The following is a 22,808-nucleotide window of genomic DNA, read 5'->3' as shown; positions in this document are numbered from 1 at the left end:
TTGTTTTATTTTATTGGGCGCAAAGAGCCCGTGGTCATAAGCTGGAGATTCTCACCATTGCCCCACAACTCTACTTGACATCTGGCATTAGAAGTGGGGATAGAACAGTTGTTTACCCATCAATGATTGTATGGCAACATGCATTACGCGCCCTATCTTCCTCACCCACTCCAGCTGCTAGCAATAACCTGGAACTAAAGCGACGCTGAAAATGACGTGAAAAATAAATAAATAATGCAAACTGGGGTGTGTAAATTGTCTCAGCTGCTGAAGTCTGTTATTGTTAAGAATACCGGACTGTGTAATAGTGGTTTGTTGTTTCCAGAATGTTGATGATTGGAATATGAACACCGACAAGGTATATTGACAGCATCCGAATTGACATCGCTATCATCGGACGTATTATATACTCGAGTGACCTGGATGTGTATTCGAAATAGGCCGTATCTCGGTCTATTATTTTGACTGCACAGGATCAGAAAAAAAACCATCGCGAAAGCGAGTGGGTGATGATAGGGAGTTGTTTGCTTGTTAGCACATCAGCAGGACATGATACCGTCGTTAGTTACAAACAAACGGCATTGCTAGACTAGAAATGGACATGGTTAGACATGCAATGTTAGCCAGCTAGCTAACAAGCAAGATGGAATGGAAAATAAGTGCGGTCATATGTTCTTAGCCAGTTAGCCGCTTTCTGGCTAATGGGTAGACAAGGGCTAGCTAGCTATGTATTTTAATCGGCACCTACTCCTATCCTATTGCTAATTACTTTGCTAACTATTTACCCGTTTTATAAAGTAGAATCTTGCCACCTTGCGGGAATTTTTTGTGCACGCGTCCTCACGTCTCTTGAGAGAGAACATTTTTGCTGCTGCTGGAAGATAAACGGTGAAAGCTGCTACATTTGATAAACAATGGCTCAAGAGGCGTTTCCTTTTCATTTTCTGGTTTGGAACAACCAATACCTTGAGCTTGAACGGCAACTACAGAAAAACGAGGTAGGTCACCCTGGGGTAGCAACATGCGTTTCTCTCTTTTCAACCGTTCACGTTTTGAGTTTGACAGCTTTGCGTCCCATACCGCACCGCTCAGAAGGCGCACCCCAGCTTTCATGACACACCAGTGCTGTTCTTCCACAGGAGAATGTGGATCGCTTGGACCCGCGGGGGCGCACCCCGCTAGAGCTGGCTGTGTGTCTGGGCCACCTGGAATCAACCCGTGTGCTGCTCAGACACTCCGCAGACCCAACGCACTGCAACGCTCAGAGCTGGACTGGTGAGTGGATACACAGAGGAATGGATGGGAAGAATACAAATCACCTGTTTCCTAAAACATATTGCTGTACATTTTTTGAAGGATACAGTCAGTGCCTGTAGAAAGTCCACACCCCCTTGAACATTTTCATAAGTTACAAAGTGGAATTCAAATGCATTTTTTTATTTGTTTTGTCAAGGATCTACCTACACAACTTTTTTTTTAAATGATTTTTTTAAAATGTTAAGATTAATGAAGAATAAAACTCTAATACGGAGCATTCGGAAAGTATTCAGACCCCTTGACCTTTTCCATATTTTGTTATGTTACAGCCTTATTCTAAAATTGATTAAATAGTTTTCCCCCCTGATCAATCTACATACAATACCCAGCTTTATCGTTATGTTGGAGTTTCTCCCACTCTTCTCTGCAAATCCTCTTAAATTCTGTCAGGTTGGATGGGGAGTGTTGCTGCACAGCTATTTTCAGGTCTTTCCTGAGATGTTCGATCAGATTCAAGTCCAGGCTCTGGCAGGGCCACTCAAGGACATTCAGAGACTTGTCCCGAAGCCACTTCTGTGTTGTCTTGGCTGTGAGCTTAAGGTCTTTGTCCTGTTGAAAGGTGAACCTTCGCCCCAGTCTGAGGTCCATGTGTGCTCTGGAGCAGGTTTTCATCAAGGATCACTTTGTACTTTGCTCTGTTTCTCTTTCCCTCGATCCTGACGAGTCTCCCAATCCCTGCTGCTGAAAAACATTGCCACAGCATGATGCTAACACTACCATGGCTCAACGTAGGGATGGTGCCAGGTTTCCTCCAGACGTGATGCTTGTCATTCAGGTCAAGAGTTCAATCTTGGTTTCATCAGACTAGAGAAACTTATTTTTCATGGTCTGAGAGTCCTTTAGGTGCCTTTCGGAAAACTCCAAGCTAGCTGTCGTGTTTTTTACTGAGCAGTGGCTTCCGTCTGGCCACTACTTTAGAGGTCTGATTGGTGGAGTGCTGCAGGATTTTTGTCCTTCTGGAAGGTTTTCCCATCTCCACAGAGGAACTCTGGAGCTCTGTCAGAGTGACCATCGGGTTTTGGTCACCTCCCTGACCTAGGCCCTTGTCCCCCGATTGCTCAGTTTGGCCAGGCTGCCAGCTCTAGGAAGAGTGTTGGTGGTTCCAAAACTTCCTCCATTTAAGAATGATGGAGGCCGCTGTTTTCTTGGGGACCTTCAATGCTGCAGATCTATGCCTCGACACAATCCTGTCTCGGAGCTCTACGAACTATTCCTTCGACCTCATGGCTTGGTTTTTGAGCTGACATGAACTGTCAACTGAGTAAAGAGTCTGAATACTTATGTAAATGTTATTTATTTATATACATACAAAAATTTAAACCTGTTTTTACTACGTCATTATAAGGTATTGTGTGTAGATTGATGAGGAAACATTTTTAATTGATCATGTTTTAGAATAAGGCTGTAACGTAACAAAATGTGGTAAAAGGTCTGAAAACTTTCCAAATGCATTGTAAACCTTGATTAGATTAGTATTCACCCCACCCGAGTCAATACATGTTAGAAACACCTTTGGCGTCTTCTTGGGTACATCTCATAAGTGCTTTGCACAACTGTATTGTGCAATATTTGCACATTATTCTTTAAAAAATTCTTCAAGCTGTGTCAAGTTGGTTGTTGATCAATACCATTTTCAAGTCTTGCCATCGATTTTAAGGCAATTAAGGTCAAAACTGTAATAAGCCCACTAAAGGAACATTCAATGTCGTCTTGGTAAGAAACTCCAATGTATATAAGGGAAAGGGGGATACTTAGTCAGCTGTACAACTGAATGTCTTCAATTTAAATGTGTATTCCACATTTAACCTAACCCCTCTGAATTAGAGAGGTGCGGGGGGCTGCCTTAATCGACATCTGCGTCTTCGGCTCCCAGAGAACAGTGAGTTAACTGCCTTGCTCGGGCAGAACGACAGATTTTTACCTTGTCAGCTCGGGGATTCGATCCAGCAACCTTTCGGTTACCGACCCAACGCTCTAACCACTATTTGGCCTTGTGTTTTAGGTTATTTTCCTACTGAAAGGTGACTTTGTCTCTGTGTCTGTTGGAAAGCAGACTGAATTTGAACCAGGTTTTCCTCTAGGATTTTGACTGTGCTAAGCTCTTCCGTTTCTTTCTATCCTAAAAAACTCCCTAGTCCATGCTGATGACAAGCATACCCATAACATGATGCAGCCACCACCATGCTTGAAAATGTGAAGAGTGGTACTCAGTAACGTTGTGTTAGATTTGCCCCAAACATATCACTTTTGTATTCAGGACATACCATTTATAAAGTTTCCTTGCTACATAATTTGCAGTTTTACTTTAGTGCCTTATTGCAAACAGGATGCATGTTTTGGAATATTTGTTATTCTGTACAGGCTTCCTTGCTTTCATGCTGTCATTTAGCTTAGTATTGTGGAGTAACTACAATGTTGATCCATCCTCAATTTTCTCCTGTCACAGCCATTCAACTCTGTAACTGTTTTAAAGTCGCCATTGGCCTCATGGTGAAATCCCTGAGCGATTTCCTTCCTCCCTGGTCTTTGGTTGAATTTGTGTTTGAAATTCACTGTTCGTCTGAAGGAACTTAAAGGTAATTTTACTTGTGGGGTAAAGCGATGAGGTAATCATTCAAAAATCATGTTAAACACTATTATTGCACAGAGTGAGTCCATGTAACTTATGTGGCTTTTTAAGCACATTTTTACTCCTGAACTTATTTAGGCTTACCGTAACAAACGGATTGAATACTTATTGATTCAAGACATTATTAAGGTATTACTAAAAACATAATTCCACTGTTATTATAGGTTATTGTGTGTAGGCCATTGACACACAATCTAAATGTAATCCATTTTAAATTCAGTCTGACAACAAAATGTGGATAAAGTCTAGGGGTGTGACAACTTTCTGAAGGCACTGTTTGTATGGACGACAGAGGAAGGGGGTAGTCATTGAAAAATCATGCCAACTCTTATTATTTCCATATAATTTATCTGATTTGTTATGCCAAATTTGACTTCTGTGTTCAATCTGGAGGCGGTTAAAACTCATGGCCAGCTGTGGCTTGACTTCATTGGTCGATTTTCAGATATATATAGAACGGGGAAAAAAGCATGAATGTATCTATGATCCTATCCAATGTGGCTACATAGGCCTACAAACATTATTTACAATGGATAGCGAAAACAGTCACAAGAAGGACTTCAGATCAAACTCTACGTTGAGACCAAAGGGAGCAAGGGCTTTCAAACTCGATATAAACGAGTGACCCACCGTATTTGTCATTATACCCTGATGAAGACCGCTTGGCTGTCGAAACGTTGTTACATTATTGCGTCTGAGTGTGCGGCTCTCATTTTTTATAATTTTTAATTTGACTGCTGAACATCCCAAAACAAAGCGGGTGAATACTTATGCAACTAATTATTTTGTAACATTTTTATTATTTTGTCAAATGTATTTTCACTTTGTTATTATGGAGTATTTTGTGTAGGTCAATGACAAAACATTACAATTAAAATATTTCACTCCCACTTTGTAATGTAACAAAATGTGAGAGAATTTCAATTGAGTGCAGACTTTCTATAGGCACTGTGTGTGGGTTGATGGCATGTCTATGTCCAGTTTTGCAGGAGGCAGTGAGCACAGGGGACCCTGAGCTTTGTCAGCTGGTGCTGCAGTATAGAGACTTCAAGCGAGCCACAGAGAGACTGGCCGGCATCCCAGAACTGCTCAGCAAGCTAAGACGGGTAAGGTAACGCTTTGCAGCCTTCGCTTCAGCCATATAACAAACACCGGTAGCACACCTGTCAATCACATATCTGAAACTCACGATGCTGTGTCACCTCTTTCAGGCCCGGGATTTTTACGTGGAAATGAAATGGGAGTTCACCAGTTGGGGTGAGTGTGTGTGTGATCGTGAAGGGCTCATATCTGCTCACTGTGGTCGGTTTCAGCACCAGATGAACAGCTCCCAGTTATACTGTCACTGTGATGCACTGAAGTGTTTATGGTGGTTAACCCCCCCCCCCAAACTCTCAGTCCCCCTGGTCTCCAAGGTGTGTCCCAGTGATGTGTACCGCGTGTGGAAGAGTGGCTCGTGTCTGCGGGTGGACACCACTCTACTGGGATTTGAGCACATGACCTGGCTCAAGGGCCGTCGCAGCTACATCTTTAAGGGCGAAGGTATAACACTGGTGTTATGGTTTCCATAGAGTGGTTGAATGGTGAATGTGTGTTGTCTCCATGGTAATGTGTGTGTTTCTATAGAGAATGGCGCTGTGGTGATGGAGGTGGACCATGACAAGCAGGTGGTGTACACAGAGCCTCTGTCTCTCTCCCTGCGGGACGCTCCGTCTCTCCTGGCTGCCATGCTGCCCACCCAGGAGAACACCGCCCAGAGACTCACCTCCCCTATCGTCTCCACACACCTCAACACACGGAACATCGCCTTCGAGAGGTAACCCACACACGCATCGTCTTCACACACCTCAACACACTCAACTTCGCCTTCGAAAGGTAGCTACTTCACACACAACATACTCACCTACCTGGTCTGTCTGCTAATTCTTCTCTCCTGCTCTTTGCTGCACAGGAACAAGTCTGGCATTTGGGGCTGGCGCTCTGAGAAGAGTGAGGCAGTCAGTGGCTATGAGGCAAAGGTGTGCCCAGAGGCACCATTGGACTTGGAAAATGTTTCTAATAGAAAGTGTTTCTTGGCGTTTAATTTAAAAAAAAATTTTTTTATTGAATCATGTTTTTTTCCCTTGTTGTTTTCAGGTGTACAGCGCCACTAATGTGGAGCTGGTGACTCGATCAAGAACAGAGCACCTGTCGGACCAGGACAAGTCAAAGAGCAAAGGTACACACAGAACACTTATGTTTTATTTGGTCAAAGTGTACGTACAGGCACAGCATGGTTCAATCCCTCCTGTCCTCCCAGGCACCAAGACTCCTCTTCAGTCCTTCCTGGGGATAGCTGAGCAGCATACTGCTCCTAATGGGGTGAGTTTCAGAAAGACACCTCCACATCATATTATATGTGGTGGATAGATGCTTTGATGGACTGAGTGACTGGATGTGGTCAATGATGTGTCTCTCTTCCCATGTCTCTCAGAGTAATGTTTCTCAGTGTGCCAGCCCCCATAACCCCACAGCCATCACCGCTGAGGAATACTTTGACCCAGAGTTCCAACTCAATGAGCGAGACATCGGACGCCCCGTGGAGCTCACCAGCAAAGTCCAGAGGTACCGCTGTTGCCATGGCAACATATAGCCGGGATCACCGTAGCAACGCACAGTCAAGCTTGAAGAAGCACAAGATCACTGCCATGTTTAATGCAAGTGTCTTTATTTTTCTCTCTTGCTCTCTCTCTCTGTCTCTCGCTCTCTCTCTCTCTCGCTCTCTCTCTCTCTCTCGCTCTCTCGCTCTCTCTAGGTTTAAGGCCCATCTGTGGTTGAGTGAGGCTCACCCTCTGTCATTGGCTGAGCAGGTCACGCCCATCATTGACCTCATGGCCATCTCCAACGCCCATTTTGCCAAACTACGTGACTTCATCACTCTGAGCCTGCCCCCCGGCTTCCCGGTCAAAATAGGTGAGGCTTAATCCCAAACTGACCCCTAGTCCCTACCTTCTAGGCAGGGTCTGAAGACATGGAGAGGAGCAGGTGCTTTCAGAAGAAAAAGGACACGCTTTACAATTTAAGCTTAAACAAAGTGACAAGAGTTTGAAGATCTCCCTTTTCTCTCTTTCTCAGAGATCCCTCTGTTCCATGTGTTGAATGCCAGAGTGACCTTCAGTAACCTGTGTGGCTGTGATGAGCCTGTCAGCTCGGTTACTGTACACACACCTGAGGAGGCCCCCGAGGCTGGTAACCACACGCAACACATACTAAAGGGCTATTTATACCCTCCGGAGACGGACCCTACGGAGTGTAGTGCAGTGTCAAAGTGACGTTTTTCGTCCCCAAAAGGGGCAGCTCCTTGTAGTGCGCGCCGATGTGCCCCATGAATGCTTTTAACGTGCCGTATCATTCCTTGCGTAGCCATGGGGGAAGTGTTGTGTATATAATCTCAGCAACTGTTCAGACAATTAACCAAACAACATTGTAGCCTTAATTAGAATGTATTTTGTTTAGAAGTAATAACTATTTTCTCTGTGACCAAAACACGACATTCTATTTTTAGCTGAGTGAATACATAGGAGCAGCATAGGACATTTCGATAACGTTGTAGGTTACACCGGCAAGTTTTGAGAGTATTTGCCAGGTCAATCAGATTTATTATTACATCAAATGCCATGTGAAACAATGTGGGGAGCTAAAAGGCTAGCTATCTTGCAGTGTTTCGCCAACTTGCTAGCTAGGGAAGACAAGACTCTTCTTTTGCTTTCACAACAAATGAGAAGACAAGAACTTCTGTTGCCCCCTTGTGAATGTTGCTATTTGGGAGTCTGGATGGGTGAGGTATCGTGTTACCAAAAGGTGTGGAAACGTATCTCCCTGTCCCTCTGCTCCCAGGGCAGGCCCTGCATCCATTTAACTGCGAGGTGGACCCCTCCGTATTTGAACCACCCCCAGACTACACCACGCTTGGTCCAGGCCGCAGCGAGCCAATGAGAGATGAGGATGATAACTTGCTGCAGTTTGCCATCCAGCAGAGCCTATTGGACGCAGGGACAGAGAGCGACCAGGTGAGACAGGAAATAATCATGGTTTACTCTTAATAGAAGTCATTGATCCACAAATTAAATATTTATCAGCTTTAGGTTTTCATGACGATTGCCACGGAAGTTCAGTAAAATCTATCTCTCTGTAGGTGACTATATGGGAGGCTCTGACTAACAGTCGTCCTGTTTCTGGGCACATACAGTCACCACTGTATGAGGACGACTCTCAGCTGGAGAGGTCAGAAGCGTCCATCCTTTTCACCTTGTTCATGTCGGATAATATATTATAAGGCTTTCACTCTCTGGCATTAGCTTTTAAACTGTCATCCCGCTTCCTCTCTCTGATAGGGCCATCCAGGAGTCCCTGTCGATCTCATTGGCTGGTGGTAAGGAAGGAGAGCCTGCAGATCCTGCCCCTCCCCTGTCAGTCTCGCCGTCGCACCCCGGAGCCTACTCCCCTCCCTCCTACAGCTCAGTGGCTGAGCCGCGGTTGCCGGGGCCATTTCCCGGGGGAAACAGCTTTGACGAGCAGCTACGCATCGCCATGGACCTCTCGTGCAGGGAACAGGAAGAGATGGACAGGTGTGAGAGGGATGAGTGCTTGTAGGGTTTCTTTCTCTGATCATCCATTGTTTTCTGACCAGGGAAAGGGATGAGGAGAGGAACCCGTTCTAGAGTATTTGAACACAGCCATGCAGAGTGGGATTATAAGGATGGATGAGGAAAGGATTTGGGGAGCTTGATTGCCAGTTTCTGGGATCTAATGACTTAATTCTGTTTCCTGTTACAGGGCAAGGCAGGAGGAAGAGGATGAGCTGGAAAGGATCCTTCAGCTGTCACTTTTAGAGAAGTAGCCACGTGTCTTGATTGGGTAACAAACATGTTATCTTATTGTTTTAGTTTTTTTATCCTGCAATGTTAAATTATTATTATTTAGTTTTAATTTATGATGTCTTAATAATGGGGCATTAGAGTATGGGACCAGACTGCAGGGAGGGAGGTAGAGATGGTACTGTCCTCAAGGTGGGTAAAAGCAATATGGTGGAAACTACTTTCCATTCACCAGTGGGCACCTGCTGTATTTGTTGTCACCTGTCCAGTGGGAAGGGTTGTTTTGAGAGATGAGGGGTACTGGGAGGGAAAGATGGTCAAACTAGCAGTGCTGCTGTAAGAGCGCTCTTCAGGCCCTGAATGGATGGAGAGAACACTTTTATTTTGCTTTATTTTTCACAACCCAGCTGTCATTGAGTGATAAGTCCTTTAACCTTTCACCTATGATACAAACTGATAATAGTGATATGATTTATAAAATACTGATATATAAGATAATTATTGATAAAAAATATATTATGCTGGTTGACTCCTGCGTGTGACTTGGAAAATAAATGTATCCTGAAGCATTTGTGTGGTAGTTTATTTCCGTGTGTGTGTGTGTGCAAAGGTCAGAAGCGGACAATTCAGATATCTAGGCCAGTAGTAATCTTTATGCATCATTGTATTGTTTCAAATCTACATCTCAATGGCAAATTTTTAACTGGAGCCAAGCATGAGCTCAAAAAAAAAAAGTGCATTTACTATAGTGTACACATCTTTACAAGGATGATTGACAGGATGTTTCCTCGCCAACGTGACATTTGGGTAAAAAAACACAGAAATAAAAACTTGCTAGATGCTATAGATCAAGTGTGTTCATTCGTGACATTGTTGCTCTCTGTGTGTGTGCGTGTGTGTGATTTTTGTGTAGTGTGTGAACTGTTCCCCTGTGTAGGTCTGTTTCATCCCCTTTCGGTACTGCTGTGCGGAGCTCCTAATTCAGATCTTCAGGTCTGCGGTCTGGAGAGACGGAAACAGAGTAGACGGACTGAAGAGAACTTACAAGCCTGAGACTTCACCCACGTCTATTGTAAACACACTGATGCTCTGAAGTTGATTGTGACCCACACACCTGGGTTTAATACTTCATCTGCGTCTTGATATTCTTTTCCTGTATCTGTGCCTTTGATTGGGAGTTTGGGAAAGGAGGGAGGGGTGCTCCCTTTCGGGGACTTTGTGTGGATCATCGGTGCCACTCTCGCCCGGGGGACCGTTTTCGGTGGAAAACAGGGCAATGCGAGTGGTAAATCTGATTGGCACAGGTCATAAGTTACACACCTTGTACAATACAGGAGTAATGATATGATTGTTATGGGGATAAGTTTAGCCTTCAGTGGTGAGTCAACTTATTTGTGGTGTTGTGACGCTCTCTCACCAATGCAGGTGTCGTAGGTCTGGGGAACCAGGTATGGGTGCAGACGGAACTCTGTTGCCTTCAGGAAGTGATCTAGCACTGCCCCCAGGGAAGGGACAGTCACCTGATGAAACGGACAGACATTAGGATGTTACCTCCTATCAAAAGCAGATATCGGACAAACTTGAAGGGCTGTCAAGACACTAAGCATATACAGAGTGTCGTCTCATATCAGTGCTGTGTTTTGAGCCCATTCTGATGGGATGAGAGTCAGACATTCAGTACAGGAATCAGGCTGCAGGAGCAGGACTCACCGGGGCATCTAGTTCAATGACGAAGCCTGTGTCTATGGAAAGCACTTTGTAGTTCTTCATCACTGGGCCACTGAAAGATAGAGTCTGGTAAATCTCAAGAGTACTCGGTCTCCTCTCTACTCCCTCAGCCAGAGACACTTGTATGATAGGGCTAGGGTGCTGTTGTCAATAAAGGCTTGTTTTGTGAAGGGTGGAGAAACTTGAGGCCTGTAAGTTACAGGGTGTTGGAGTTCAGGGTTAAAGGTCAGGGGTGAGATGTTTAAGTTCAAGACCTGGGGCAGTCCTGTCTCAAGGTGATGGCGTAGTTAGTGTTGTCAGTCGAGGGGCGGAGAATGATGCTGCCGTACTCTGTGTTCTCCTTCAACATCTTCTCTGCCTTCTGTCGAGACACAGGAAAGAAACAGCTGGAGAGAGGAGAAGAAAAGGAGGGTGAGAGGAGACGAGATAGAAATACATTTTGTATCAAAATAATGAATAGAAACATGGCAATTCTCACAGGGGGGTTCCAGAGAGGGCATCGTCATATGTGTCGTCTGATGAGGGATGGATATGGTAGGGGGTGTAAGGCAGGGGAGGACATGGGGCCTGTCTCTTCTTCTCCTCAGACAGAACCTCTTCCAGCCTCAGCATCTGACCTGGGAGCAGCTGCAGTTTACTGGGGATCTCCTTCTACAGGGCACATCGTCAAAGAAATTGCAAGCTTATATTTACTTTGCTCTTTAGTTTAATCTAGAAGTTCTCTGTTGTCACTTAACTCTCAGGAAAATGAGTCAGAATGAGTATTTAACCCTGACAGCCCAATGTGTATGTGTGTGTTACATACAGTGGCCACAGTCATGATGAAGCCTCTCCACTCCTCTCCTGTGTTGGGGTTATCCACCTAGATCAGATATCAACAGATACCTGTCTCGTAAATCTGCAGGATTGTGCAACCACTTTATGGCTATTTGCCAGTAACACGTTCTGATTAGGAGTGGCAATAACTTGACTGAATTTAACATAAATGACCTTTAGCTGCACTTCCTCATTGGTCAGGGTGAGAGTGTAGATGGTTGACCTGTTGTTTTGATAAGGAGAATCCATCGACATCGACTTCCACATCTGAAGGTCCAGTTTCTCTGAGTACTGATAGGGAATTACGTATCTGATTAGTCAAGCCATAGATAGATTAAAAATCTTGATACAATACAACCAAGAGATTAGATGAGTGCAGCCTTTCTCTTACTGTGTCATGCATCTCGTCTGGGTACAGAAAGAGTGTTGATCCACGGAGCTCCGCATAAAAGTTCTTAAATTCCTGGAAAAGGCCAAACCAGATTCAACATGAAGTCCATTGCTCTACACTTGCAGAAACATGCCCAAATTAATTGATTTACTTTGATAAGTATACTTTACCAGTCAAAAGGTTCAACATTGTAGAATAATACTGAAGACATCAATACTGTGAAATAACACATTCGGAATGATGTTGTAACCAAAAAAAGTGTTAAACAAATCAAAATATATTTTAACTTTGAGATTCTTCAAAGTTGCCACCCTTTGTGTTTATGACAGCTTTGTACATAGCTTTGTAGCTTTGAATGCATTTCAATTAACAGGTGTCTTGTTAAACACTTCTTATGGCTGGGGGGCAGTATGACTGAGGTGCCCAGAGTAAACTGCCTGCTCCTCAGTCCCAGTTGCTAATATATGCATATTATTAGTACATTTGGATAGAAAACACTCTAACGTTTCTTAAACTGTTTGAATTATGTCTGTGAGTGTAACAGAACTCATATGGCAGGCAAAAACCTGAGAAAAAGTCCAACCAGGAAGTGGGAAATCTGAAGTTGGTCGATTTTCAACTTAGCCCCTATAGAAGATACAGTTGGATATTGGTCATCTTGCACTTCCTAAGGCTTCCACTAGATGTCAACCATCTTTAGAAACTTGATTGATGCTTCTACTATGAAGGGGGGCTGAATGAGTCAGAGGTCTGCCAGCAGTCACGCACATTTCACATGAGAGGTATCTCCCGTTCCTTTGCTTTTCTGAAGATTTTTGACATTTCGTCTGCAACTAGTGAACGCGCTTCGTGAGTTTTGATTTGTTTACCAAATGCGCTAACAAAAGTAGCTATTTGGACATAAATGATGGACATTGTCGAACAAATCAAACATTTATTGTGGAACTGGGATTCCTGGGAGTGCATTCTGATGAAGATCATCAAATGTAACTGAATATTTATAATGTTATTTCTGACTTCTGTTGACTCCAACATGACGGATATATGTATTTGTTGTCGGATTGCAGTACTCAGATAATTGCATGGTTTGCTTTTTCCGTAAAGCTTTTTTGAAATCTGACACAGCGGTTGCATTAAGGAGAAGTATATCTTTAATTCCATGCAGAACACTTGTATTTTCACTCAACATTTATAATGATTATTTCTGTAAATTTATGTGGCTCTGCAAAATCACTGGATGTTTTTGAAACTACTGAACATAAAGCGCCCAATGTATACTGAGATTTTTTTTATATAGGAACTTTATCAAACAAAACATACATGTATTGTGTAACATGAAGTTCTATGAGTGTCATCTGATGAAGATCATCAAAGGTTAGTGATTCATTTTATCTCTATTTCTGCTTTTTGTGACTCCTATCTTTGACTGAAAAAATGGCTGTGTTTTTCTGTGGCTTGGCTCTGACCTAACATAATTGTTTGTGGTGCTTTCGCTGTAAAGCCTATTTTAAATCGGACACTGTGGTGGGATTAACAACAATATTACCTTTAAAATGGTATAAGGTACTTACTTGTATGTTTGAGGAATTTTAATTATGAGAGTTCTGTTGTTTTGAATTTGACGCCCTGCACTCTCACTGGCTGTTGTCATATCGATCCCGTTAACGGGATTTCAGCCCTAAGAAGTTTAAAAGTTAATTTGTGGAATTGATTTCCTTCTTTTATGCATTTGAGCCAATCAGCTGTGTTGTGACAAGGTAGGGGTGGTGTACAGACGATAGCCTTATTTGTTGAAAGACCAAGTCCATATTATGGCAAGAACAGCTCAAATAATCAAAGAGAAAGGATTATCCATCATTACTTTAAGACATGAAGGTCAGTCAATCAGGAACATTTCAAGAACTTTCAAGAAGTTTCTTCAAGTGCAGTCGCAAAAACCATCAAGCGCTATGATGAAACTGGCTCTCACGGGGACCGCCACAGGAAAGGAAGACCCAGAGTTACCTCTGCTACAGAGGATACATTCATTGGAGTTAACTGCAACTCAGATTGCAGTCCAAATAAATGATTTTATTTATTTTTTATTTCACCTTTATTTAACAAGGTAAGATAGTTGAGAACAAGCTTTCATTTACAACTGCGACCTGGCCAAGATAAAGCAAAGCAGTGCGACACAAACAACAACACAGAGTTACACATGGAATAAACAAACATACAGTTAATAACACAGTAGAAACAAAAGTCTATATACAGCTTCACAGTGTTCAAGTAACAGACACATCTCAACATCAACTGTTCAGAAGAGTGAGTGAATCAGGTCTTCATGGTCGAACTGCTGACAAGAAACCACTACTAAAGGACACCAATAACAAGAAGAGACTTGCTTGGGTCAAGAAACACAAGCAATGGACATTAGACCGATTTATTTAGAATTCAAGGCACACTTAACAAGGCTACCACAGCATTCAGCAGCGATACGCCATCACATCTGGTTTGTGCTTAGTGGGATTACCATTTGTTTTTCAACAGGACAATGACCCAACACATCTCCAGGCTGTGTAAGGGCTATTTGACCAAGAAGGAGAGTGATGGTGCTGCATCAGATGACCTGCCTTCCACAATCACCCAACCTCAACCCAATTGAGATGGTTTGGGATGAGCTAGACCGCAGAGTGAAGGAAAAGCAGCCAACAAGTGCTCAGCACTGTCAAACGCTCCCCAAAACACTTCAGCGAGCAGGCCTTTCCTTCCGGATATCCTGGAAGGATATTGACCTCATCCCGTCAGTAGAGGACGCCTGGTTATTCTTTAAAAGTGCCTTCCTCACCATCTTAAATAAGCATGCCCCATTCAAAAAATGTAGAACCAGGAACAGGAACAGTAACAGGAACCAGGAACAGATACAGCCCTTGGTTCACTCCAGACCTGACTGCCCTTGACCAGCACAAAAACATCCTGTGGCGTACTTCATTAGCATTATCTTTTCAGGGAAGTTAGGAACCAATATACAGTACACAGGCAGTTAGGAAAGCTAAGACTATTTTTCAAACAGAAATTTGCATCCTCTAGCACAAACTCAAAAAGGTTCTTGGACATTAAAGTCCATGAAGAATAAGAACACCTTCTCCCAGCTGTCCACTGCACTGAGGCTAGGCAACACTGTCACCACTGATAAATCCATTATAATTGAGAATTTCAATAAGTATTTTTCAACGGCTGGCCATGCTTTCCACCTGGTTACCCCTACCCCGGTCAACAGACCTGCACCCCCCACAGCATCTCGCCCAAGCCTCCCCCATTTTTTCCTTCACCCAAATCCAGATAGCTGATGTTCTGAAAGAGCTGCAAAATCTGGACCCCTACAAATTAGCCGGGCTAGACAATCTGGACCTTCTCTTTCTAAAATTATCTGACAAAATTGTTGCAACCCCTATTACTAACCTGTTGAACCTCTCTTTCGTATCGTCTGAGATTGGAAAGCTGTTGCGGTCATCCCCCTCTTCAAAGGGGGAGACACTCTAGACCCAAACTGCTACAGACCTGTATCTATCCTACCCTGCCTTCTAAGGTCTTCGAAAGCCAAGTTAACAAACAGATTACCGACCATTTCGAATCCCACCGCACCTTCTCCACTATGCAATCTGGTTTCAGAGCTGGTCATGGGTGTACCTCAGCCACGCTCAAGGTCTTAAACGATATCATAACCACCATTGATAAGAGACTACTGTGCAACCGTATTCATCGATCTGTTCAAGGCTTTCGACTCTGTCAATCACCACATTCTTATCGGCAGGCTCAACAGCCTTGGTTTCTCAGATGACTGCCTCGCCTGGTTTACCAACTACTTCTCTGATAGAGTTCAGTGTGTCAAATTGGAGGGCCTGTTGTCCGGACCTCTGGCAGTCTCTATGGGGGTGCCACAGGGTTCAATTCTTGGGCCGACACTTTTCTCTGTTTTTATCAATGATGTCGCTCTTGCTGCTGGTGATTCTCTGATCCACCTCTATGCAAACGACACCATTCTGTATACATCTGGCCCTTCTTTGGACACTGTGTTAACTGACCTCCAGATGAGCTTCAATGCCATACAGCTCTCGTTCCGTGGCCTCCAACTGCTCTTAAATGCAAGTTAAACGAAATGCATGCTCTTCAACTGATCGCTGCCCACACCTGCCCGCCCGTCCAGCATCACTACTTTGGACCGTTCTGACATAGAATATGTGGACAACTACAAATACCTAGGTGTCTGATTAGACTGTAAACTCTCCTTCCAGACTCACATTAAGCATCTCCAATCCAAAATTAAATCTAGAATCGGCTTCCTAATTCGCAACAAAGCATCCTTCACTCATGCTGCCAAACATACCATTGTAAAACTGACCATCCTACCGATCCTCGATTTCGGCGATGTCATTTACAAAATAGCCTCCGACACTCTACTCAACAAACTGGATGCAGTCTATCACAGTGCCATCCGTTTTGTCACCAAAGCCCCATACACTAATCACCACTGCGACCTATACGCTCTCGTTGGCTGGCCCTCGCTTCATACTCGTCGCCAAACCCACTGGCTCCAGGTCATCTACAGGTCTCTGCTAGGTAAAGCCCCACATTTTCTCAGCTCACTGGTCACCATAGCAGCACCCACCCGTAGCACGCGCTCCAGCAGATATATTTCACTGGTCACCCCCAAAGCCTATTCTTCCTTTGGCCACCATTCCTTCCAGTTCTCCACTGCAAATGACTGGAACAAACTGCAAGCTGGAGACTCGTATCTCCCTCACTAGCTTTAAGCACCAGCTGTCAGAGCAGCTCACAGATCACTGCACCTGTACATAGCCCATCTGTAAATAGCCCATCCAACTACCGCATCCCCATACTGTATTTTTATTTATTTATCTAGCTCCTTTACACCCCAGTATCTCTACTTGCACATTCATCTTTTGCACATCTATCACTCCAGTGTTTAATTGCTATATTGTAATTACTTCTCCACCATGGCCTATTTATTGCCTTAACTCCCTTATCTTACCTTATTTGCACACACTGTATATATACTTTTTCTACTGTATTATTATCTGCATGTTTGTTTATTCCATGTGTAAATCTGTGTTGTTGTATGTGTCGAACTGCTTTGCTTTATCTTGGCCAGGTTGCAGTTGTAAATGAGAACTTGTTCTCAACTAGCCTATCTTGTTAAATAAAGGTGAAAAAAGCATATGTGGGAACTCCTTCAAAACTGTTTCAAAAGCGTTCCAGGTGAAGCTGGTTGAGAGAATGCCAAGAATGTGTAAAGTTGTCATCAGGGCAAAGGGTGGCTACTTTGAAGAGTCTCAAAATCTATTTTAATTTGTTTAACACATTTTTGGTTACTACATGATTCCATATGCGTTATTTCATAGTCTCGATGTAGTCACAATGTAGAAAATAGTAAGAATAAAGAAAATCCATTGATTGAATATGTGTGTCCAAGTTTTCACCATCACTGTAAAACCCTAGTTATTTTGTTGCTTTGACAAAGTTATTTATGAAAGATTATGTGATTTAATGATTCATTTACTTCTGTCCCTCATTTGAAGGTCAACCCTGTTATGTTATGTGAACTGAACTCTCATTTTAATATGGTGAAACTATTCCTTTTTAAACTTTTATTTCAAAAGAAACATTGAACATCTAATAGTGAAATCATAGTATAAAACCAGGTGAGCTGGTTCTACTCTTTTAGGGCATTTTCTGGTGTTTTGTGGGGAAAAACTGAGCAGGTACAGCATAACACTCAGGATGTGTGACCTGTCACGCATAGATGGACAGGCTAGAAATGTTAAATTTTTTTTGTGAAACTTGCATTCAATTGCCCCTCCCTGTAATACACAACAACCTTCCATTCTCCTTGTCATGAGGATTCATGGCTGATTTAACTAGTAATTACCAGTTGGAGGGCCGCCCAAGTGGATTTTTCCCAGATGTGGTAAATTCCCACTTCTCACTTGGTTACTAACGCACCATAACACTGCTAACCCAGCACCATAACACTGCTAACCCAACACTGTAGAGCCGTATCATACCGCTCATTGGATGCACAAAACCTAGACCTACACTTTGAAATACAGTGCCTTCAGAAAGTATTCGCACCCCTTAACTTTTTCCACACTTTGTTGTTACAACCTGAATTTAAATTTATATTTTTTGTTGTTGAAATTTATACACATTTAAAGCTGAAATATCTTGTCTATTAAAAAAAAATTGTAACTAGGCAATTCAGTTAAGAACAAATTATTGTTTACAATGACAGCCTAGGAACAGTGGGTTAACTGCCTTGTTCAGGGGCAGAAAGACAGATTTATACCTTGTCAGCTCAGGGATTCGCTCTAGCAACTCTTTCGGTTACTGGCCCAACGCTCTAACCACTAAAGGCTACCTGCCACAATAACTATTTAACTCCTTTGTTATGGAAGACTAAATACATCCAAACGTAAACATTTTCTTTACAAGTCACATAAGTTGCATGGACTCACTCTGTGTGCAATAATATCGATAAAAAATTTTTTAAATCATTGCCCCATCTTTGTACCCCACACATCAGCCGAGTAGTGAATTTCAAGCACAGATTCACCAGAAAGACCAGTGAGGTTGTCCAATGTTTCGCAAAGAAGAAGGCACCTATTGGTAGATGGGTAAAAAAAAAAACAGACACTGAATATCCAGTTGAGCATGGTGAAGTTATTAATTACACTCTGGATGGTGTATCAATACACCCAGTCACTACAAAGATACAGGTGTCCTTCCTAACTCAGTTGCTGGAGAGGAAGGAAACCGCTCAGTGATTTCACCATTAGGCCAACAGTTACAGAGTTTAATGGCTGTGATAAGGGAAAACTGAGGATGGCTCAACCATATTGTAGCTACTCCACACTACTAACCCAATTAACAGAGTGAAAAGGAGGAAGTCTGTACAGAATTTAAAAAATCAAAAACATGCATTCTGTTTGCAATAAAGCACTAAAGTAATACTGCCCAAAAAATGTCAAAGAAATTAACTTTTTGTCCTGAATAGAAAGTGTTGTTTAGGGCAAATACAACACATCACTGAGTATCAGTCTTCATATTTTCAAGGATGGTGGTGGCTGCATCATGTCATGGATATGCTCGTCATCGGCAAGGACTAGGGAGTTTTTTGTTGATGATAAAAAGAAACGGAATAGAGCTAAGCACATGCAAAATTCTAGAGGAAAACCTGGTTCAGTATGCTTTCCAGCACTGGGAGACAAATTCACCTTTCAGCAGGACAAGAAGTTAAATTCAGGGCCAAATATACACTGGAGTTGCTTACCAAGACGACATTAAATGTTCCTGTGTGGCCTAGTTACAGTTCGGACTTAAATCGGCTTGAAAATCTATGGAAAGACTTGAAAATGGCTGTCTAGTAATGATCACCAACCATCTTGATAGAGCTTGAAGAGTGTAAAAATGATAATTGGCAAGCATTGTACAATCCAGGTGTGCAAAGCTCTGGAGACTTACTCAAAAATACTCTTTTTTTTCTGTAATCGCTGGCAAAAGGTGATCTTGCATGTATTGACCGAGGGGGTTGAATAGTTATCTAATCAGCATATATTTGTGTTTTATTTTTCAAAATATATATTTTTTTTCTTCCACTTTGACAGAGTACTTTGTATATATCGTTGAAAAAACAAACAAGCAAATAAATTTTAATCCCAATTCGCAACAAAGAAAAATTTGGAAAAAGTCAACTGGTGTGAATACTTTCTGAAGGCACTTTATTGTGAAGTGTTGTACAATGTATAGTTCATGTTTAAATCCATAAAAATATATTTTTATATATATTTTTTAAACAGCCTAATGCCCGATTTCATTACTTCATTAAGCTGAAGAGAGGCACTTACTATAATATTTTTCCCCTCTCAAGATGTTTTTTATGAAGTTAAACATGTGCTCTTTGACAGAATGTTTAAATTAGTTGAAATCTCCCCCTAAAAATGTACAATTTAAATTATATCACTGCCAAAGTTTTGTTTGGTGGGCAAAACAATTATCTCCACTGGTTGATGCTTATTTATAAAATACTCTTAGGCCTCATTCCCCCCTATCTAAGATACCTACTGCAGCCCTCATCCTCCACATACAACACCCGTTCTGCCAGTCACATTCTGTTAAAGGTCGCCAAAGCACACACATCCCTGGGTCACTCCTCTTTTCAGTTCGCTGCAGCTAGCGCAGGAACGAGCTGCAACAAACACTCAAACTGAACAGTTTTATCTCAATATCTTAATTCAACGACTTAATCATGGACACTCTTACTGACAGTTGTGGCTGCTTTGTGTGATGTATTGTTGTCTTTACCTTCTTGCCTTTTGTGCTGTTGTCTGTGCCCAATAATGTTTGTACATTATTTTTGTGCTGCTACCATGTTGTGCTGCTGACATGTTGTGTTGCTATCGTGTTGTGTTGCTACCATGCTGTGTTTTCATGTGTTGCTGCCATGCTATGTTGTTGTTTTAGGTCTCTTTATGTAGTGTTGTGGAGTCTCTCTTGTCGTGATGTGTGTTTTGTCCTATATTTTTATTTATTTTAAATTTTTAAACCAAGCCCCCCGTTGTCACGATCATCAAGGGAAGAAGTGGACCAAAGCGCAGCGTGGTACGTGTTAATTCTATTTATTTTATAATGAACGCCGACAACAACAAAACAAAATACGAACGTGACGTTCTGCAGGGCAAAATAACAACCAATGCAAAAATGGGAAAAAGGACTGCCTAAGTATGATTCCCAATCCGAGACAACGATGGACAGCTGCCTCTGATTGGGAACCCCACTCGGCCAAAAACAAAGAAACAGATAACATAGAATGCCCACCCCAAATCACACCCTGACCTAACCAAATAGAGAAATGAAACGGCTCTCTAAGGTCGGCTTGACACCCGTACCCGCAGGAGGCATTTTGCTTTCTGGTAGCCTCATTGTAAATAAGATTTTTGTTCTTAACTGAATTGCATAGTTAAATAAAGGTTAAATAAAACATTTAAATTCATATCTCCATTGATCAATACGTAAAGAGTAATTGAAGAAGCTGCATTAGGAACCACTTTGGCCACCAGGTAGACTAGATGTCATAGCCATGCATTTCAGGAATATTGTCAGGCATTACAAAAATGCTAATTGCATTTACATGTATTACGTGATGTTAAATATATTGATTTTTGACTTTATTTTCGTAAGGGTCACTCTGTAATTTTCTCTCTGCCAGTCCTTATTGGCCTATCCCCCATTCTCTGTCTCCTGTTCGTTACCTTCTCTCCAGTGTATTTCTTCAGCAGCTGTCCTGAGTAATACAGAGGAAGGGCTGTGATGGTCTCCCTCCTCTTGTAAACCCGTCTAGTGGTTGCTGTCATGTTTCCACTTTGTCCTGGTCCTGCTTAGCTCAACTCTGTGTTGTTTAGCCCAATTCAGTTCACATAAACTTTAAGTTTGACTTAAGTTTAAACCACTATATATATATATAGATCCAGATCCCTGTGGCTCTGTCCACCACTTGATCTAATTACCTCAGAACTTTTAGTGTTGTTTTATCTGTCTGTGTGAGCCATTGACTTAGCTTATCGTCTTCTCAGTCCTTGGTCAGTATAAGGCTGGCTGAACTTAGGGAATGAGGAAGCAGTGCAGTGATTTACAGATTGTAAAGTAGAACCTTGAGGTACTAGGGCGTCCTTTAGCACTTTAGACCTGGAACTGGCACAACTGCCACCTTCACATGACTCGGTACTGTGACCAACCTCCGAAGTGACTCTTATCAACTGTATGGAAGGTTTTCCTTTGTGTTGTCTCAGGAATGCTGCATTATCTCTCCAACATCCATTTTTTGTCACACGTCTGGGTAGCAGAGGCCCTGTTGTCTTTACATCCTGTAGGTCTGATACTGTATCTGATTGGAAGTTAACCCCGAAAAGTTTAAGCCTTTTTATTTTTTATTTATTTTCTTTAACCTTAATTTAACCAGATAGGCCAGTTGAGAACAAGTTCTCATTTACAACTGCAACCTGGCCAAGATAAAGCAAAGCAGTGCGACAAAAACAACAACACAGAGTTACACAAACGTCGAGTCAATAACACAAAAGAAAATAAAAATAGAAAAACCTATGTACAGTGTGTACATCACACAAAGCAGACAACTGTCAGTAAGAGTGTCCATGATTGAGTCTTTGAATGAAGAGATTGAGATAAAACTGTCCAGTTTGAGTGCTTGTTGCAGCTCATTCCAGTCGCTAGCTGCAGCAAACTGAAAAGAAGAGCGACCCAAGGATGTGTATGCTTTGGGGACCTTTAGCAGAATGTGACTGGCAGAATGGGGGTTGTAATGTTGAGGATGAGGGCTGCAGTAGATATCTCAGACAGGTAGGACTGAGTCCTTAGAGGGTTTAATAAATAAGCATCAACCAGAGGGTCTTGCGACGGGTATACAGAGATGACCAGTTTACAGAAGAGTATAGAGTGCAGTGATGTGTCCTATAAGGAGCATTGGTGGCAAATCTGATGGCCGATTGGTAAAGAACATCTAGGCACTCCGAGAACACCCTTACCTGCCAATCTATAAATTACGTCTCCGTAATCTAGCACGGGTAGGATGGTCATCTGAATCAGGGTTAGTTTGGCAGCTGGGGTGAAAGAGTAGCGATTACGATAGAGGAAACCAAGATAGATTAGATTTAACTTTAGCCTGCAGCTTTGATATGTGCTGAGAGAGGGACAGTGTACCATCCAGCCATACCGTCTAGCCACACTGTCTAGCCTTTGCGAGGGGGGTTCTACTAAACTAACATTTGGAATGGTTTTAAATTGGCCATACCGTGTATCATTTAGTGATTTTATTTGTAATTTTAGGACACCTGTAGGTATAAAATACAATATATAAAAAATGTAATTGAATAACACGTTAATTAATGGCAAAACCGCAAGTAAAAAAATTGTAATCATAAAGAATAGGGTTTTGAAGTGTCTCTCATATCAAGGGGAGACACTATATATACAAAAGTATATGGACACCCCTTCCAATGAG

The 22,808-nt window shown here is 42.4% G+C and overlaps 2 protein-coding genes across 2 annotated transcripts; one reads left to right on the top strand and one right to left on the bottom strand.

Moving 5' to 3' along the window:
• Nucleotides 1-219: 219 nt before the first annotated feature.
• Nucleotides 220-9,371, top strand: LOC139366283 (ankyrin repeat domain 13 family, member D). Its single transcript, XM_071103584.1, has 16 exons — nucleotides 220-998; nucleotides 1,140-1,275; nucleotides 4,928-5,052; nucleotides 5,158-5,203; nucleotides 5,345-5,488; nucleotides 5,573-5,762; nucleotides 5,898-5,964; nucleotides 6,083-6,164; nucleotides 6,246-6,307; nucleotides 6,420-6,550; nucleotides 6,741-6,898; nucleotides 7,061-7,174; nucleotides 7,823-7,995; nucleotides 8,121-8,209; nucleotides 8,320-8,553; nucleotides 8,762-9,371. Exons 1-16 carry the CDS (start codon nucleotides 915-917, stop codon nucleotides 8,823-8,825), a joined length of 1,899 nt encoding a protein of 632 aa, XP_070959685.1. The 5' UTR covers nucleotides 220-914; the 3' UTR covers nucleotides 8,826-9,371.
• A 364-nt stretch (nucleotides 9,372-9,735) lies between these two features.
• On the bottom strand, nucleotides 9,736-21,147 carry LOC139365980 (signal-transducing adaptor protein 1-like). The gene is made up of 10 exons (XM_071103048.1): nucleotides 21,046-21,147; nucleotides 11,738-11,809; nucleotides 11,521-11,637; nucleotides 11,336-11,392; nucleotides 11,009-11,181; nucleotides 10,785-10,916; nucleotides 10,513-10,582; nucleotides 10,220-10,322; nucleotides 9,917-10,093; nucleotides 9,736-9,804 (listed from the first exon to the last, which is right to left on the bottom strand). The coding sequence occupies exons 1-10, from the start codon at nucleotides 21,145-21,147 to the stop codon at nucleotides 9,779-9,781; spliced, it is 1,029 nt and encodes a 342-aa protein (XP_070959149.1). The 3' UTR covers nucleotides 9,736-9,778.
• Between the last annotated feature and the right edge of the window lie 1,661 nt (nucleotides 21,148-22,808).

Source organism: Oncorhynchus clarkii, chromosome 14, assembly GCF_045791955.1.
Source record: "Oncorhynchus clarkii lewisi isolate Uvic-CL-2024 chromosome 14, UVic_Ocla_1.0, whole genome shotgun sequence".
NCBI lineage: Eukaryota > Metazoa > Chordata > Actinopteri > Salmoniformes > Salmonidae > Oncorhynchus > Oncorhynchus clarkii.
Note: the sequence above shows the minus strand (reverse complement) of the source record. Positions and strands in the feature narration are given on the sequence as shown.

What these genes read in the sequence shown, in the direction of transcription:
- LOC139366283 (XM_071103584.1), top strand. Translation starts at nt 915, where the DNA reads ATGGCTCAAGAGGCGTTTCCTTTTCATTTTCTGGTTTGGAACAACCAA. An exon ending in AGCATACTGCTCCTAATGGG is followed by an intron (nt 6,308 to 6,419) that starts GTGAGTTTCAGA and finishes CATGTCTCTCAG; the next exon opens with AGTAATGTTTCTCAGTGTGC. An exon ending in GACGACTCTCAGCTGGAGAG is followed by an intron (nt 8,210 to 8,319) that starts GTCAGAAGCGTC and finishes TCTCTCTGATAG; the next exon opens with GGCCATCCAGGAGTCCCTGT.
- LOC139365980 (XM_071103048.1), bottom strand. Translation starts at nt 21,147, where the DNA reads ATGACAGCAACCACTAGACGGGTTTACAAGAGGAGGGAGACCATCACA. An exon ending in AGAAATACACTGGAGAGAAG is followed by an intron (nt 11,810 to 21,045) that starts GTAACGAACAGG and finishes GGCCTTTTCCAG; the next exon opens with GAATTTAAGAACTTTTATGC. An exon ending in TCATTGAACTAGATGCCCCG is followed by an intron (nt 10,323 to 10,512) that starts GTGAGTCCTGCT and finishes CCGTTTCATCAG; the next exon opens with GTGACTGTCCCTTCCCTGGG.